General features: G+C 32.6%; 1 protein-coding gene and 1 non-coding gene across 7 annotated transcripts in view; both read left to right on the plus strand.

Moving 5' to 3' along the window:
* Positions 1–5,633: 5,633 nt before the first annotated feature.
* The window catches only part of TERB1 (telomere repeat binding bouquet formation protein 1), a 33,309-nt gene continuing 22,395 nt past the window's right edge, over positions 5,634–16,547 (plus strand). For 3 of the 6 annotated variants that reach the window (XM_057711046.1, XM_057711047.1, XM_057711049.1), the window contains exons 1-4: positions 5,634–8,789; positions 8,893–9,015; positions 14,608–14,760; positions 16,041–16,172. In XM_057711046.1, the coding sequence (XP_057567029.1) occupies positions 8,702–8,789; positions 8,893–9,015; positions 14,608–14,760; positions 16,041–16,172 (496 nt within the window). In that variant the 5' untranslated portion in view covers positions 5,634–8,701. Of the gene's footprint in view, positions 8,790–8,891; positions 9,016–9,047; positions 16,173–16,547 lie in introns of those variants that run through there. The other 3 variants (XM_057711052.1, XM_057711050.1, XM_057711051.1) reach the window with 3 other exon arrangements.
* LOC130839426 (small nucleolar RNA SNORA11) lies at positions 9,458–9,587 on the plus strand. The gene has a single exon (XR_009049828.1). It is a non-coding gene; the product is annotated as a small nucleolar RNA SNORA11 (small nucleolar RNA).

Genomic DNA, 16,547 nt, shown 5'->3' on the forward strand with positions numbered 1-16,547 from the left:
TTCTTTCACTTAGCATAATGTTTTTAGGGATCATCCATGTTGTCTCAGTATCTTCATTCCTTTTTTTTTGTGGAATCATCCCATTGAATGAATATATCATATTTTATTTATCCATTCAAGAGTTGATGGACATTTGGGTCTCCACTGTTTGGCTATTAGGAATAATGCTGCTGTGAATATTCATGTATGTTTTGGGGTGGGCATATGTTTTCATTTCTTTTGGATATATACCCAGGAGTGCAATTGCTGAGTCTATGGTAAATTTATGTTTAACCTTTTGAGGAACTGCTAGACTGTTTACCAAAGCAGCTGTACCATTTTACATTCCCACAGAATGTATAAGGGTTCCAGTTTCTCCAAAACTTCGTCAAAATGTTAGAATTGTTTTGATTATAGCCATCCTAGTGCGTGTGAAGTGGTTAAGAACTAATGATATTGAGCATCTTTTCATATACTTATCAACCATTTGTATATCTTCTTTGGAGAAATGTCTGTTTAAATCCTTTGCATGCTTTTTAATTGGGTTGTCTTTTACTGTTGAGTTTTAGGAGTTCCTTATATATTCTGAACACAAGCTCCTTATTGGATATCTCTGATTTGCAGATATTTCTTTCAGTGTGTGAGCTGTCTTTTTATATTCTTAATGATATCTTTTGAAGCTCAGCAATTTTCAGTTTTAGGTGCAACTTATTGAATTTTCTTTTATTGTTTGTGGTTTTGGTATCATATACACTTCAGTTTTTGTTTGCTTGTTTATTTTCTTCAGGAATTATTGAAGGAACTAGATTGCATAGCCTGGAGAAGATAAAAGCCCAGTTGTAGATATCAGTAGGTGCTTTGTCTCGGAAGGGAGGTATTATGATAGGAAATATTAAAATAAGAAAAAGGAGTAGAGAAGGAATTAAGAAAAGTATAAACAAATTTCTGTGCCTAGAATTGAAAATCACCATGCCCCATCAAGAATCCTCTTTGGCATGTTTTTGATGATGAATGGCTTATTAATACCCATGTAGTCACACTAACCTTATGATTTCCATTAATGTAGAACATGATCAATAAAAGTTTGCTGTTGCTCCAACACAACTCAGTGATAACCTTTGTACTATGGTTTTTTACTAACAAATTGAGTCACGAATTATTTCATTGAACCAAATTGCCAGTTGAATTTCTTTCAAGAAGACTAATTATCGATTGACGATAGATCTTAGTAGTTTTTTTTAGTGTGCTTCTCTTATATTTTTGTCCTCCCTTCATCCTATATCTTTGAAAACTTTAAATGTTAATTCAAGCATTATGTCAAAATCTATGTAGAATTTTATTTAAATCCTTAAAACCAAGAGAAGAAATTGTTTAAAGGCTATAGTAAAGAATTTTATAGGAAAATGATTCTGTTGTTTCCTTTTTAGTTGTAAATAAATATTTAAAGTTTATATTTCAATAAATGTTAACATATGTATATACCCAGCATTGTGCAAACGTCAGCACAATCAGGATAGTGAACATATCCTCATGCCCCTTTGTAATATCTCCCTTCTGCCCCTTCCTGGACCTCCTTTCCCAAGCAACCACTGATCTGCCTTTTGGTACTGTAGACTAGTTTGTGTTTTCAGTATATGGAATTGTATAATATACTATTGTATACTCTTTTTTGTGTGTAGTTTATTTCACTCAGCATAAATATTTTGAGATTCATCCATGTGGTTGCATGTATGAATAGTTAATTCCTTTTTATTGCTAAATAGTATTCCATTGTATGGTTATACCACAACTTTTTTGTCCATTCATCTGTTGATGGACATTTCAGTTGTTTACAATTTTTGCTTATTACATATAATGTCACCATGAACATTTGTGTACAAGTCTTTGTATGTACATATATCTCCTTTTATTTTGAGTAAATACTTAGGAGTGGAATGACTGCATCAGATTTTAGGTATATATTTAACAATTTATGAAACTGCTAAACTTTCAAAGTGGTTGTACTATTTTGTGTGTCCACCAGCAGTATATGAGAGTTACAGTTCCTTTTTATCCTTACCAAAATATGTTGTGATCAGTCTTTTAAATTTTAGTAATTCTAGTGAACATGTAATGATATCTCCTTGTGGTTTTAATTTGCATTTTCCTAATGATTGACGATGTTGAGAAGCTTTTCATGTGCTTATTTGCTGTCTGTATATCTTTTTTTGTCTGTTCAGATCTTTTGCTTACTGTTTTATCAAGTGGTTTGCTCACTTGTTTAGTTTTGAAAGGTCTATATGTTTTCTGGATATGTTTTTATCAGATAAGTGCTTTACAAGTATTTTTTCCGTTTGTGGCTTATCTTTTCTACACTTCATAAAACACTTAAGAGAATGAAGTTTTAAATTTTGATAAAGTTCAGTTTATTCATTATTTTTCTACAGATTGTGCTATTAGTGTCATGTCTAAGAAATCTTCACCTAACTGAAGGTCCAAAAGATTTTCTTCCATGTTATTTTTTTAAAGTTTTATAGCTTTAGATTTTACATTTAGGTCTGCAATCCATTTTGAGTTAGTTTTTATATACAGTGTGAATAATGGATTCAAGTTTTGTTTTATTACGTTTTTGAATATGAATATCCAGTTGTTCCAGCACCATTTGTTGAAAAGGCTGTCCTTTCTCCTCAGCATTTCCTTTGTGCCTTTTTTAAAAAAAAAAAAATCAGCTATTCATATATGTATGGGTTTATTTTTGGACTGTATTCTGTTTCATTAATCTGTTTGTCTATGTTGATGCCATACTACACTCTTGATTACTGTAGCTTTGTATTAAGTCTTGAAATTAGATAGTGTTAGTATTCCAGCTTTATTCTTCTCTTTCAGAATTGGCTATTCTAGGTTCTTTGCATTTCCGTATGAACTTTGAAATCAGCTTGTCAATTTATACCAAAAAAGTCTGTTGGATTACATTGAATCTATAGATCAATCTGGAGATAACTGATATGTTAATATTTAATCTACTGTCCCATGAACAAAGTGTACCACTTCCTTTATTTCAATCTTCTTTAATATCTTACAGTATTTTTTAGTTTTTAGTGTGTATGTCATTCACATCTTTTGCTAGTATTACCCCTAAGTATTTCATATTTTTGATGTCATTATAAATGCCATTAGTTTTGAATTTCAATTTCCAATTATTTATTGCTGGTATATGGAAATATAAGAACTTCCCTGGCGGTCCAGTGGTTAAGACTCCATGCTTCCAATTCTGGGGTTCAGGTTTGATCCCTGGTCAAAGAACTAAGATCTCATATGCCATGGGGCCAGGCCAAAAAAAAAAAAGGTATACTTGATATCTGTATTTTAAATGGATATGCTGAAACCTTACTACGCTCACTTGTTAATTCTAGTAGCTATTTTGTAGATTCCATCAGATTATCTGCATAGAAGATCATGTCCTACATGAATGTAAATAGTTTTACTATTTCCTTCCCAGTTTGGAGGCCTTTTCTTTTTTCTTACCTGATGGCACTGGCTAGGCTCTCTGGTGCAGTGATAAATGGAATGTTAAATAGAGTGACACTGGCTAGCTTCTCCAGTACAATGTTAAACATCTCTGTCTTTTTCCTTAGGGAGAAAGAATTCATTCTATCTCTGCTAAGTATGATATTTACTGCAGGGTTTTTGGTAGATATACTTCATCAGGTTGAGGCGGTTACTTTCTATTCCAAGTTTGCTGAATGTTTTTTAAAATCAGAAATGAAATTTGATTTTATCAAATAATTTTTCTGCATCTATTGAGATGACCATGTGGTTTTCTGTTTTAGTTTGTTGTGTTACATCAACTGATTTTTCAAATCTTTTCTTTTTAAGAACTTTTATTGAGATACAGTTAACAGACAATAAACTGCATATATTTAGAGTATACAATTTGGTAGCCCAATCTCCCAATTCATTCCCCTCCCACCCTCCCCACTTTCCCCACTTGGTGTCCATATGTTTGTTCTCTACATCTGTGTCTCTATTACTGCCTTGCAAACGGGTTGATTTGTACCATTTTTCTATAGTCCGCATATATGTGTTAATATACGATATTTGTTTTTCTCTTTCTGACTCACTTCACTCTGCATGACCAATCCTGCATTCCTGGGATAAGCCCACTTGGTCATGACATAGTATTGTTTTAATTTATTTTTTTTATTCAATTTGACAAAATTGTTTAGACTTTTTTGCATGTATGTTCATGAGGGATATTTGTCCATAGTTTTATTTTTTCCTTTCTAATGGCTTCGTTTTGGTATAAGGGTAATGCTGACCTCATAGAATAAGTTGGGAAATATTCCTTCTCTTCAAACTTTTGGAAAAGTTTGTGTAGATTTCATATTACTTCTTCCTTTAATGTTGGGAAGAATTTACAAATAAGCCATCTGAATCTGGAGTTTTCTTTATAGAAAGGTTTTTAACTATGATTGCAATTTATTTCATAGATATAGGACTACTTATCTATTTCTTCTTGGGCGAGTTTTGGTAATTTGTCTCTTTTAAGAAATTTGTCCATTTCACCTAAGTCATTGAATCTGTAGGTATGAAGTTGTACATGACTATTGTTGTCTTTTGAATATCTTTAGAATCTATGGTGATGCCGTCTCTCTCATTCTGATGTTGATAATTTCTGTCTTTGCTCCTTTTTTCCTGATCAGTTTGTTTAGAGGTTTGTTGCTCTTATTGGTCTACTTTAGCTCTATTATTCAGCTTTGATCTTTATAATTTCCTTCCTTCTACTTACTTTGGGTTTAATTTACTCTTTTTCTAGTTTCTTAAGGTGGAAGCTGAGGTCATTAATATGAGACTTTCTTCTTTTCTAATGTAGGCATTTAGTATTACACATTCCTCCTAAACACTGATTTAGTAACATCCCACATTTTTTTTTTTTCCTGGCCATGCTGTGCAGCTTGCAGAATCTTAGTTTCCCGACCAGGCCCTTGCAGTGAAAGCGCCAAATCCTAACCACTGGACCACCTGGGAGTTCCTGCATCCAGCAAATTCTAACATGGTGTATTTTCATTTTCATTCAGTTCATTCTAAATAGCAGATATTTAAACCAATGTATCTTTAATTAAAGAAAATAATTGGATTTTCTTTTCCTATATTTCATTCAAGGGGAAAATCAAATAATTATAAGTTCATTTCAAATTATTTAAGGAACATCTTTCTTTTACATATCTTTATTGCTTATTAGATTTTAAAAAGTAATACATATTATTTAAAAAGCAAATACAAAGATACGTATTTAGAGGGTGAAATTTAAATGGTTAGTTTTTGAAAGGAAATGTTTGGTTTAAAATAATGAAATTTTTGTTCTTTAGAAATGAAGACTGACCTGAACTTATTATTGGAGTGTCTGAAGTATCAAATGGACAATGCTTTTTCACAAAAAGAAGCTCTGGTTACTATTCATTCAATTTGCCAACAAAACAGTAAGACATGATAGTGTATTTTTATTTGTGATTCTAGTTGTTTAGTATTGTGATATATGAAATGTGCATCGTTCGTTCTCTTCTACTCAGTTACTTTACATATTATGTTACTAGGTGCATGTGATTTATTGTCCTTAAAAGAATAATTATAATAAATATTCTTCTTTGTTTTGTCTGCACACTCTACAGGTAATGCAGGTCTTTATTTTCGGGAAATTGGTGGTTTGATGTTTGTAAAAAATCTTGCAAAGTCAAGTGAACATAGTATGGTAAAAGAAGCAGCCTTATATACATTAGGAGCTGTTGCAGAACAAAATGGTAAAATATGAAAACTTTATTTCACTATCCTTTAAGCATTGTGTTATACTTTAACAAAGTACTAAAAAATAATTTTAGAATTAAATTCCTTTTTTACATGTCTGGATAGTTTTATCCAGGTATTTTATTTAAATTAATGCATACCAAAGATTTTATTTAACTTATTAACTAATGAGGGAACCAGTAAAATGTTACAACTATTTCAAAAGTAATAGTAAAAAACAATACTACAGGCATTTGGGAAAGCTGAAATTTATGAATAGGCACATAACTGGTCAGTGTCTGCAGGTCAAAAATCAGTTACATTCTACTGGTCAAAATGTTTTGCATTTCTATGGGCAAGAATAACTTGCATTAATATCAGTTTTCCACAATTTACAGAGTTATAAAATAACCCAAAGACAGTAAAAGGCACAAATAACCTAGAAGGGTGTATATGCTAGACAGGATATTCAGTAATTGTTATCATCCATTTCAAAATCTTTAGCAATTTTTCTTGCCATTAGTTGGAAACATTGTTTTATGACTTTGCCTTTTGCTATACTTATCCTTTTTTTTTTTTTTGCCATACAAAAGTTTTTTATTTTTATAGAAATAAAATTCATCATTCTTTCCCTTTTTTGCTTCCGAATTTTGAATCATAGGAAAGTTTTCCATACTCCTGGGTTATAGGGGAATCCACCCATGTTTTCTTTTGGTGCTTGTATGATTTTATTTTTTACTTATACATGTTTTATTCTTTTTGAATTTTCCTGGGGTATGTTGTGATGAATGGTTCCAGTTTTATCTTTTTTTTTAATATGGCAATCCAACTATCCCAACACTTCTTATTAAAAAGTAGATCTTTCTCACATTGATTTGAGATGCTACCATTGTCACTTAATGAGTCTATCAACTAGTTTTTCTGTTTTGTTCATTGTCTATATATCCAGGTACTTGAATCAAAATATGAAGATAACCCACAGCCATCTTATATATGTGGATAAATATGCTTTGGGTATGGCTGACAAAAACATTTTTCTGTAGCATACCTGAATTGAGGTTAAATCTAAACCATCAGTTTGTCAAATAACTTTATATTCTTATATTTTGATCCATTAAATATTTCTTCATCACTTGTTGAGAACCAAGCTGTGTGCTAGGCATTGGGGATAAATGAGCCATTGTCTTTGCCTCTGAGAATGCCTAAAAGCTGTTCTAGACACTAGATGTATATGTTCAAATTATTTTTAAAAAATTCTGCTTATTGCATGATTATCACCAAGAAACCCCTCCTGTCAGGTAGGTATCATTTTTGCTTTTTGGAAAGATATTTTGATATCTAGAAAAGTCTTTAAACATAGCACAAGTATGATTTGTCTCTCTTTTCTAAAGTAGGTTACTGAATTTCCTTAAATTTTTCTTTGGGTATGTCTTGTTGCTTATCCTCAATTTTTTTGGTCATATTTTATTTAAAATTTTTGTTTAGTTAGGCTTTTATTGGAAATTTTATGAGATTGCAATACATGTTTTAGAACCTAGATCATGTACTTCTGGTTAAGATATTGCTTCTTTGTTCTGTTAATTGAGTAAGCACATAAATTTGTCAGAATTTGTTGTATGACTAATAAATGTCGGTGAAATGAGATCTCATTGAGGATCATCCAAATAGCAGTTTTATATTTTGTTCTGCATATTTTAAAACTTGTTTGGGCTAATGCATAGAAATTAAAATTATATTTTCACATTTCAGTTTACTGTCAGCAGACTTTGTGCACTTCAGAATTGTTTGAAGACTTAATTTGGTTCTTATCTAACAATGATTCAAACACAAATTTGAAAAGAATGTCTGTCTATGTTATTTTGGTTCTAGTTTCAAATAATAGTAAGTACATTCTCTTATGTTGTAGAAATATTTTAAAAAATAAAAAATTGGAACGGTCATTATTAATCCTTTTATTCCAGTCTATATGTCAGTGTCTTTTTTAATCTTACTAACTTCTGAGAACTACTGGCTTTAAAGAAAAGAGAATTAATAGCATGCATTTAATTGTTTGATATTTATTAATTTAAAAAAATAGTAAAGTGATTTGTATTATTTAATTAACATTGAAAAGAAAGCTTTAAAAGCAAAAGGGAGACATTTAATGATTAGTTTGGTTGATTTTCCACTGAATTGGGTATTTAGTTATCATGGTATTTAAGGTCATTGTATTAGTCAGGACTGACATTAAATTTCATGTAGCTCGTGGCTACATGAAATTTTTTGTTTTTGTTGTTGTTGTTTTTAGTTTTTATTTTGGAATAATCTTAGATTTACAGAGAAGTTGCAAAGATAGTATATAGAGTGTTCCTGTATACCTGTTGCCCAGGCTAAGGTTATTTTCTAATGTTGCTTTATTTAAATCTTCAAATTGTTAAAATTTTATATGCATTTTAAGTGCTTCTAGATTTTATTTTTTCTATTTTTATATTTTGAATTAAATTTTTTTCTATTTTGGAGGTTATTTTGGTATTGTAACTCAGAACCATACAAAATAAGTGTTTTGCAGTTTTTAAAGAAAATTTGAATACTGTCATTCTCTAAGCATAAGTAGTGTATTTTCCATAGTAATCTTGATTACAGATTTTTACCTACTGTAATTCTGTATTGTGCTTTATAATACTTTAAAGTGACTGAAAGTTATTTATTAAAAATACTACATGATTGCTGTTCTCCATTTCTGCAAAATTATTTTCTAAACAGAAGTCATTTTCATGTAATATATGGCTGTTTTCTTAAGGGACTGGACAGACACTTGTGAGAGAAACAGGTTGTATTTCAGTTCTATCACAGTTGTTCAAGTAAGTAAATTTACATTTCTTATTATTCATTGTTCATTACTTAAGACCTTAACACATTTGTATTAATTACTTCCTTTTGTATTTAACCTAATAGGACGGTTCTTTCAAAATATGAGTTGAATATGTCAGATGAAAATGTTTTCCAGAGTTATCAGTTGTGGTCTTCAGTGTGTAGTACTTTGTGTGTCTGTGTCAACAATCCTCAAAATGGTAATTATCTCAAATATTTACACATAAAAATAAAGATAAAAACAAATTAAAAACTGATATTTTCCAAGTATGTTAAAATATGGTTGCCTTTTTCTCCTTTCAGATGAAAATCAAATGCTTTGTTGTTCACTTTTTCCACATGCTAACGACTGGCTAATAAATTGCATAAAACCTGAGATAATTCGCCCCATTTGCTCATTTATTGGACTCACTCTTGCAAATAACAGTAAGTATTCATTATTCTCTAGATTATACTTGAAAAGACATATTTTAAAGCATAGGAAAAACTTATTGAATTAATTAATGAATTCCAGTAAGTTGGATCATTTTGGATGCATTTATTCTATTGTGTAAGTTAAAATCTTATACATAGAAAATCTTAAAAATAGATATTGTTAGGAAGATATGGGAGGATGGTGGTGGCAGCATAGTTTTGAATCATACATGCTCACAAAACAGAACACCTAGACAGCAAAACTGTAAAAACCCACAGAATGTGTTCTCTGACCACATAGAATTAAGTTAGAAATTAATAAAAATAAAACATCTAGAAAAGTTCCTAATATCTAGAAATTAAACAACACAGTAGTAAAAAACCCACATTAAAACAAAAACACAAGCATATGAATCAAAAAATAAATCATAAAGGAAATTAGAAATGTTTTTATGGGGTGTGCTCAGAGCAGGGAGTCTGAAGAAATGGCTTGTCTGTTTATAACACACCCAACAGGAATCTGGGTTCATTGTGACAAGGGGCACAAAGCTTGTGGCCTTCCTATAAACAAATACCCAACACATGTCCTCCATGCAGCTGCTGGGCAGGACCGGTGGGACAGGGCTCAGTACTGGAAGGAAACCTACAGTATTTAGTGGGGGAGTTTGCCACTTAGAGCCAGTCTGGTCCACGTGTGGGTGGGCCATGAGTGGTCTTAAAAACATACAGGCTTTGAACCTCTCTCTTCAAGGAAAAAAGAAAAATAGATTACAACTACATGCTGTTCTGGAAAAGGCAAAACTATGGAGACAATAAAAAGATCAATGGTTGCCAGGAGTTTGAGGGGGGAGAGGGGAGATGAATACAGAGAATACAGAAGTTTTTATGAGCAGTGAAAATACTTTGTATGACATTGTAATGATTTTATGTCATTATAGTTTTGTCCAAACCCAAAGAACGTGTGCAACACTATTTACTTCATTAAAGTGAACCCTCAGATGAACTGGGAACTTTGGTGATTATGATGTGTCAGTGCACTTAATGCTTGGTTAAAAAAAAAGGCTTAACACTCATGGTAGATGTTTTTGGCAAAACTGTTTCACTTTTATATATGTATATATATTATATATGTATGTGTGTTTATTGGATTATGATGTAAAATGTACCTTTTAGATCAAAAAAGTTTGCAGGCCACTGTAGTTATATTGGCAAATACAAGCACAAATTAATCTCAAAAAAAAAAACCTGTTTTTAACTTAATGATAATGAAAACAACATTAAACAGTGGGATGCTGCAAAATCAGTGTTTAGATGGAAATATATAGCATTAAGGCTTACATAGGAGAGAAGAAACGTCTCAAATCAATTATATACTTTCCACCTAAGAAGCTAGAAAACGGAGCAAGTTAAACTCAAAGTAAGCATAACAAAGGAAATAATAAAGAGAAGATTAGCAATCAATGAAAGAAAGAAAAAGAACAGACTATAGAAATCAATTAAACCAAAAGCGAGTTCTTTGAAAAGATCAGTAAAACGGATGATTAAGCCAGACTAACCACGAAATAGAGAGAAGGCCAAATTACAAGGAATGAGATAATGACATCACTATATCTTAACAGACATTAAAAGGATAATAAAGGAATAGCAGAAACAACTTTATGCCACTAAATTTGATAATTTAAATGAACTGGACAAATGCTTTGAAAGACACAAACTACAAAAGCTCACTCAAGGGACTTCCTAGGTGGCACAGTGGTTAAGAATCCACCTGCCAGTGCAGGGGACACAGGTTCGAGCTCCAGGAAGATCCCACATGCCGCGGAGCAACTAATCCCGTGCGCCACAACTATTGAGCCCATGTGCTGCAACTACTGAAACCCATGCACCTAGAGCCTGTGCTTCACAACAAGAGAAGCCACGGAAACAAGGAACCTGCACACCACAACGAAGAGTAGCCCCCACTCACCGCAACTAAAGAAAGCCCACGCACAGCAAAAAAGACCCAACACAGCCAATAAAATAAATAAATAAATAAATAAATAAATAAATAAATAAATAAATAAAGTTCCCTTAAAAAAAAAAGACATAGATAACCTGAAAATTCCTGTATCTAATAGAGAAATTGAATTTGTTGTTTAAAACCTTAACACAGAGGAAATTCCAGGTCATAAAGCCTTCACTGGTGAATTCTACCAGACATTTAAAGAAAAAAATTTCTACATAAATTATTCTGAGAAATACAAGTGGAAGAAACACTTCACAGCAAACTTTTAAGGCCAGCATTATTTTCATACTAAAATCTGAAAAAGGCATTACAAGAAAACTATAGGCCAATATCCTTTATGAACATAGATGCAAACATCCTTAACAAAATGTTAACAAATCAATCCAGCAATATATAGAAAGGATATGTTCTGACCAAGTGGCATTCACTTTAGGAATGCAAGATTGGTTTAACATTAGGAAATTCACCATATTCATAGACTAGAAAAGAAAAACTGTATGATCTAAAAAGATGCAGGAAAAGCTTTTTGCATAATTCAACATACAGTCATGACAAAAGATTTTGGTAAGCTAGGAATAGAAGGGAACTTCCTCAATATGATTCAGGGCCTCTGCAAAATACTACAGCTAATATACGTAAACGGTGAAAGACTTAATGTTTTCCCTCCAAGATTGGAAAAAAGACAAGGATGGCCACTCTCATTATTTAACCAGACATCCAAGTCAGTGCAGTAAGGCAAGAAAATGAAATAAAAGGCATAGAGTTTGAAAAGGAAGAAGAAAATATAGTATTTATTCATAGATGACCTGATTGAAGAATCTACAAAAGCTACAGAACTAATAAGTGATTTTAGCAAGGTTGCAAGTTACAAGGTCATATACAGAAATACTAGCAACAATTGGGAATCATTTGTTGTATCATTTACAATAATATAAAAAAAACAGAATACTTAGGGATACATTTAATGAAATATGTGTAATGTCTATATGCTGAAAACTATAAAACATTGCTGAGATAAAACCTTAAATTAGTAGGAGAGATATCTTACTCATGGATTGTAAGATGCAATATTGTTATAATGTCACTTCTCAAACTCATCTTTAGATTCATGGCATTCCCCATTAAAATCTCAGTGGGCTTTTCTGTAGAAATTGACAAGCTAATTCTAAAATTGACATGGAAATGCAAAGGCGCTAGGATAGTCAAAATTATTTTGAAAAAGGACAAAATTGTAGGATTTATAGTACCTGATTTCAGTACTTACTATACAGTAATCAAGAGTGTAGTACTGGTGTAAGTGTAGACGTAGATCAATGGAGCAAAATAGAGAGCCTAGAAATAGACATATGCATATATATATATATGATTGATTTTCTATGAATGCTGATTTTCTACAAAGGTGCCACAGTAACTGTGTTGGGAAAGGTAGAAACAAATGGTGTTGGAAACAGTATTTATCTATCTGTGAAATACGAATCTCAACCCTTACCTTACACAGTATACTAAAATTAACTTGAGATGATCCATACACCTCAATGTAAGAACTTAAACTATAAAACTTCTAGACAAAAACATAGGAGCAAATCTTTATAATTTGGGAGTAGACAAAGATTTCTTAGGATACAAAAAGCATGAGCCACTAAAGAAAAAATTATAGATTGAACTTCACTGAAATTAAAGTCTTTTACTCTTCAAAAGATCCTGTTAAGGTGAAAAGGCAAGCCATAGACTGGGAGAAAGTATTTGTGAAATGTACATCTGATAAAGGACTTGTACCCAGGAAAACCCCAAGGAGATATCACTATACACCCACTAGCATGGCTAAAAGTAGAAAGGCTAGTCATATTAGATATTGATGAAGATGTGGAACAACTAGAACCTTCTCACATGTTGCTGGTGTGTATCTGTATTCAGATGTTTAAAGCAAATAGTCATGTTGCACATGCAAAGGAATATATCTCTGTAATTTCAAAAATTGAAATCTATTTCCATGTGCTTTGACATTTCCTCTTTCTTTAAACACCAACTTAGGTGAGTAGTACTGCTGTGTCCTACTGATAGGACCTTATTACTCTCAGCAAACTGGTATGAAATAGATTAGAGGTAATTTGAAATATTCAGTGTACAAGTGTAGACTAGGATGTTCTGCTTATAAACCTGAATTTTTGTTACATAGGCTATAACTGAAAATCTTTGTGGTAACATAATGCCCAATTCATCTAAGAATTTTAAAATACTTTCTTTTTTGAAGATTTTTTTTAATGAAAATACTTTGTAGTAAAGAAGCCTATTTTGGAGTCTCCATAATATTGAAAATGTTTGCTTATCCTTAAATAACATTTCCTAATAGTTCTGTTCGCAGATGTAGAAACTTTTGAACATGATTTTTTTAGATTGAGATTTTTGTGTTTTATTGAACAATACAAAAAGTAATTCTTGTGTTTAAATCATCCTGGCTCAATTTGTGGTACTAGGGAAGACTGGGAAGAACGTTTGTGATAGAATTACCATCACTAGCACATATATCCATTTGTTATATGCCCATTGCTGGAATAGGGGCCGTATAGACTATTGAATGCACAGACCCATGGGGTACTTTCCCATCAGAATCATTTCAACAGGGGAACATAAGACTTAAAGCTTTTTAAAAATGTATCTGTCATCGAATCTTTGCTTGGAATGGTTGTTATGACTCTCAATATGTTATACTTTTATGTTCCAAGAAGTAAAAGAATTAGGCTTAGGGGCTTCCTAGGTGGCACAGTGGTTAAGAATCCGCCTGCCAATGCAGGGGACACGGGTTCGATCCCTGCTCTAGGAAGATCCCACATGCCACGGAGCAACTAAGCCCGTGCACCACAACTACTGAGCATGCGCTTTAGAGCCTGTGAGCCACAGCTATTGAGCCCATGTGCTGCAACTACTGAAGCCCACGCACTTAGAGCCCATGCTCCGCAGCAAGAGAAGCCACAGCAATGAGGAGCCCACGCATCACAACGAAGAGTAGCCCCCACTCACTGCAACTAAAAAAGGAAAGCCCGCGCACAGCAAAAAGACCCAACACAGCCAATAAAGTAAATAAATAAATAAATAAATTTATTTTAAAAAAAAAGAATTAGACTTAAATAAGATGGATAGACTATATGGGTTTTTTTTGGGAACAGTTATATTTCTCTGCCCTTTGTTGATTTAGCCAATCTGAGAAATGAATTATGTTGGAATTCAGAAAATAGGCAGCTTGCTAATTGTAATACCAACCTAAATGAATGAATTTGTTCTTTATAGCTCTTGAAGGACTTGAGTTTAATAATGTCATTCTTGCAAAATATACTAGTTCTTGCTAAATGAAATGAAATATCTAACATATAAGAAAGAAGTACTGTACTACGCATGTAGTTGTACTGTGTCAAAATGAGTTTCTTACATAAATGATTATGTATATGCACAGGTAAAGAGATTGGATTTTTCATTTTTTAATTTTGAGATTTTTAGTCATGTATTTTAAAAAGTCAAGTTAATGTTCTCTTTAGTGCAAATTAATGAAATCATATATTTGTCTTGTTTGAAGTATTAATAGTTTTGCTACTTTATTCCTTAAGCATATGTTCAGAAATACTTTATATCTGTGGGTGGACTGGATGTATTGTCTCAAGTTCTTGTGCAGTTGGAATCTGATTCACACAAGACTCTTTCCAGTGCTAAGCTTGCAGTGGTGGTGACAAAGACAGTGGATGCGTGTATTGCTAATAACCGTGAGTGAAAATGCTTATTAGTAAGTTTTCTACAATTGCATTTTGTTTGAATTCAGCATGGTAAGTGTGAAATGATAGACTGAACGCTAATATGGATTGGACTTCCGGTTTCTTGTAAGTGGGAGAGAAACTTAGAAATTATCTAGTGCAACTCCTTATTTTCTCATGGAGGTTATGACTTCCCTAAGAATTCAAATCTAGGTCTTCTGACTTCAGGTTTGGTGACAGAATCACGATAAGAGTCTATCAGTCCTAAACCTTTGTTTCACTTAAAAAGCAGCATTAAATGAAAAAGTTTAGATGAGAAATCAAAGGACATTTTGGAGATATAGGGAATGGAAAGCTCAATTTATAGATTAAAAAAAAATGAGATAAAGAATTAAGGTATGCCTCTATCTGATAAGTGTGAGGAAGACTTATCCTGCTGTAACCAGAACCAAACTTGAACTCATGGCTGCTTCTCACATATACAAATACTGAGGAATGCTAGTCTATAAATCTTTGTAATAAGCAACTCTTGACATTCACAAATAACTGAAAAAAAAGTAGGTCATTTTTTAAAAAATCAGTTATTTAGGGCCTGCTATGTGCTGGGCTCTATGTGAGCTCTAGAGATACAGAAATGACTAAGATATAGTCCCCTGAGGAATTCACAACCTTTTTGTTGCTATCACTACTATTAGACTCTGAACTCTGTTAATCACACACAAACACACAAAACAAAACTGTGAGAAGTGTAGCTTAAAATGGTGGACTTCTTGAATTTTTCACATCTCAGTATAGCTTCAGATATGCTTAACTGCATCATTAACATCAGTAGAACTAAGACCAGTTAATAGGGTATTTCAGTGATAGGCAGGAATTGATTACATAGGAAGGTCTTTACTGTCAATCTATATAAGATGAGGTATGTAAGGTAAGAGTAAGTAGCTTTTAAGAAAGTAGTAGTAGTATTTCATATTCACAACGTTATGCAGGACAACTTAGAAGAAAGCATTCTTCAAAAAACTTGCTTTAGTATAATGTCTTTAGTATGGGAAGAGGAATTAATGAGGGCTATATAAGCCACGATCTTATTACAATGCATTTGTTTATAGTCACACACACATATATATATACACATATATTAGATGTTATATGAGATGTGAATTTTAGATATTATGTAGATATATAATATCATTCTCCCAGGATAAGATCTAAAAAATAGTATATGTAATATCAGGAAAATACTATATGTATAGTTTTAAGTTTGTACATGTTCTTTTTTTTCCCTTTTTTAGCTACTTTTGGGGTAGTACTATCCAAGTACCACATTGTTTCAAAACTTCTGGCATTGCTGCTTCATGAAAGTCTGGATTCAGGAGAAAAATTTAGTATCATGCTTACTCTTGGTCATTGTACAGAGGATTGTGGTAAGTATTGGATTTATTTAGTGTGTTTATGAAAGCAATGTAGTGGAAATGCAGTATCCACCACCACCACCCCCGCCCCCCCAGCCTAAAAGTGCTGTTGCCTTGGGGCTTCCTAGGTGGCACAGTGGTTAAGAATCCGCCTGCCAATGCAGAGGACATGGGTTCGATCCCTGCTCTAGGAAGATCCCACATGCCACGGAGCAACTAAGCCCGTGTGCCAAAAAAAAAAAAAAAGATTGCTCCCCCCGGCTATTTGTGGAGGGAATTGCTTAAAAAAAAAAAAAAAAGTGCTGTTGCCTTTCTCCTAGTCCCCCAGCCAGTCATTTTGCTCCTCGTCCTCCTTCATCCATGGTATTCACTCAGTCCCTAAGAGCT

Source organism: Hippopotamus amphibius, chromosome 16 (genome assembly GCF_030028045.1).
Source record: "Hippopotamus amphibius kiboko isolate mHipAmp2 chromosome 16, mHipAmp2.hap2, whole genome shotgun sequence".
NCBI classification, from domain to species: Eukaryota; Metazoa; Chordata; class Mammalia; order Artiodactyla; family Hippopotamidae; genus Hippopotamus; species Hippopotamus amphibius.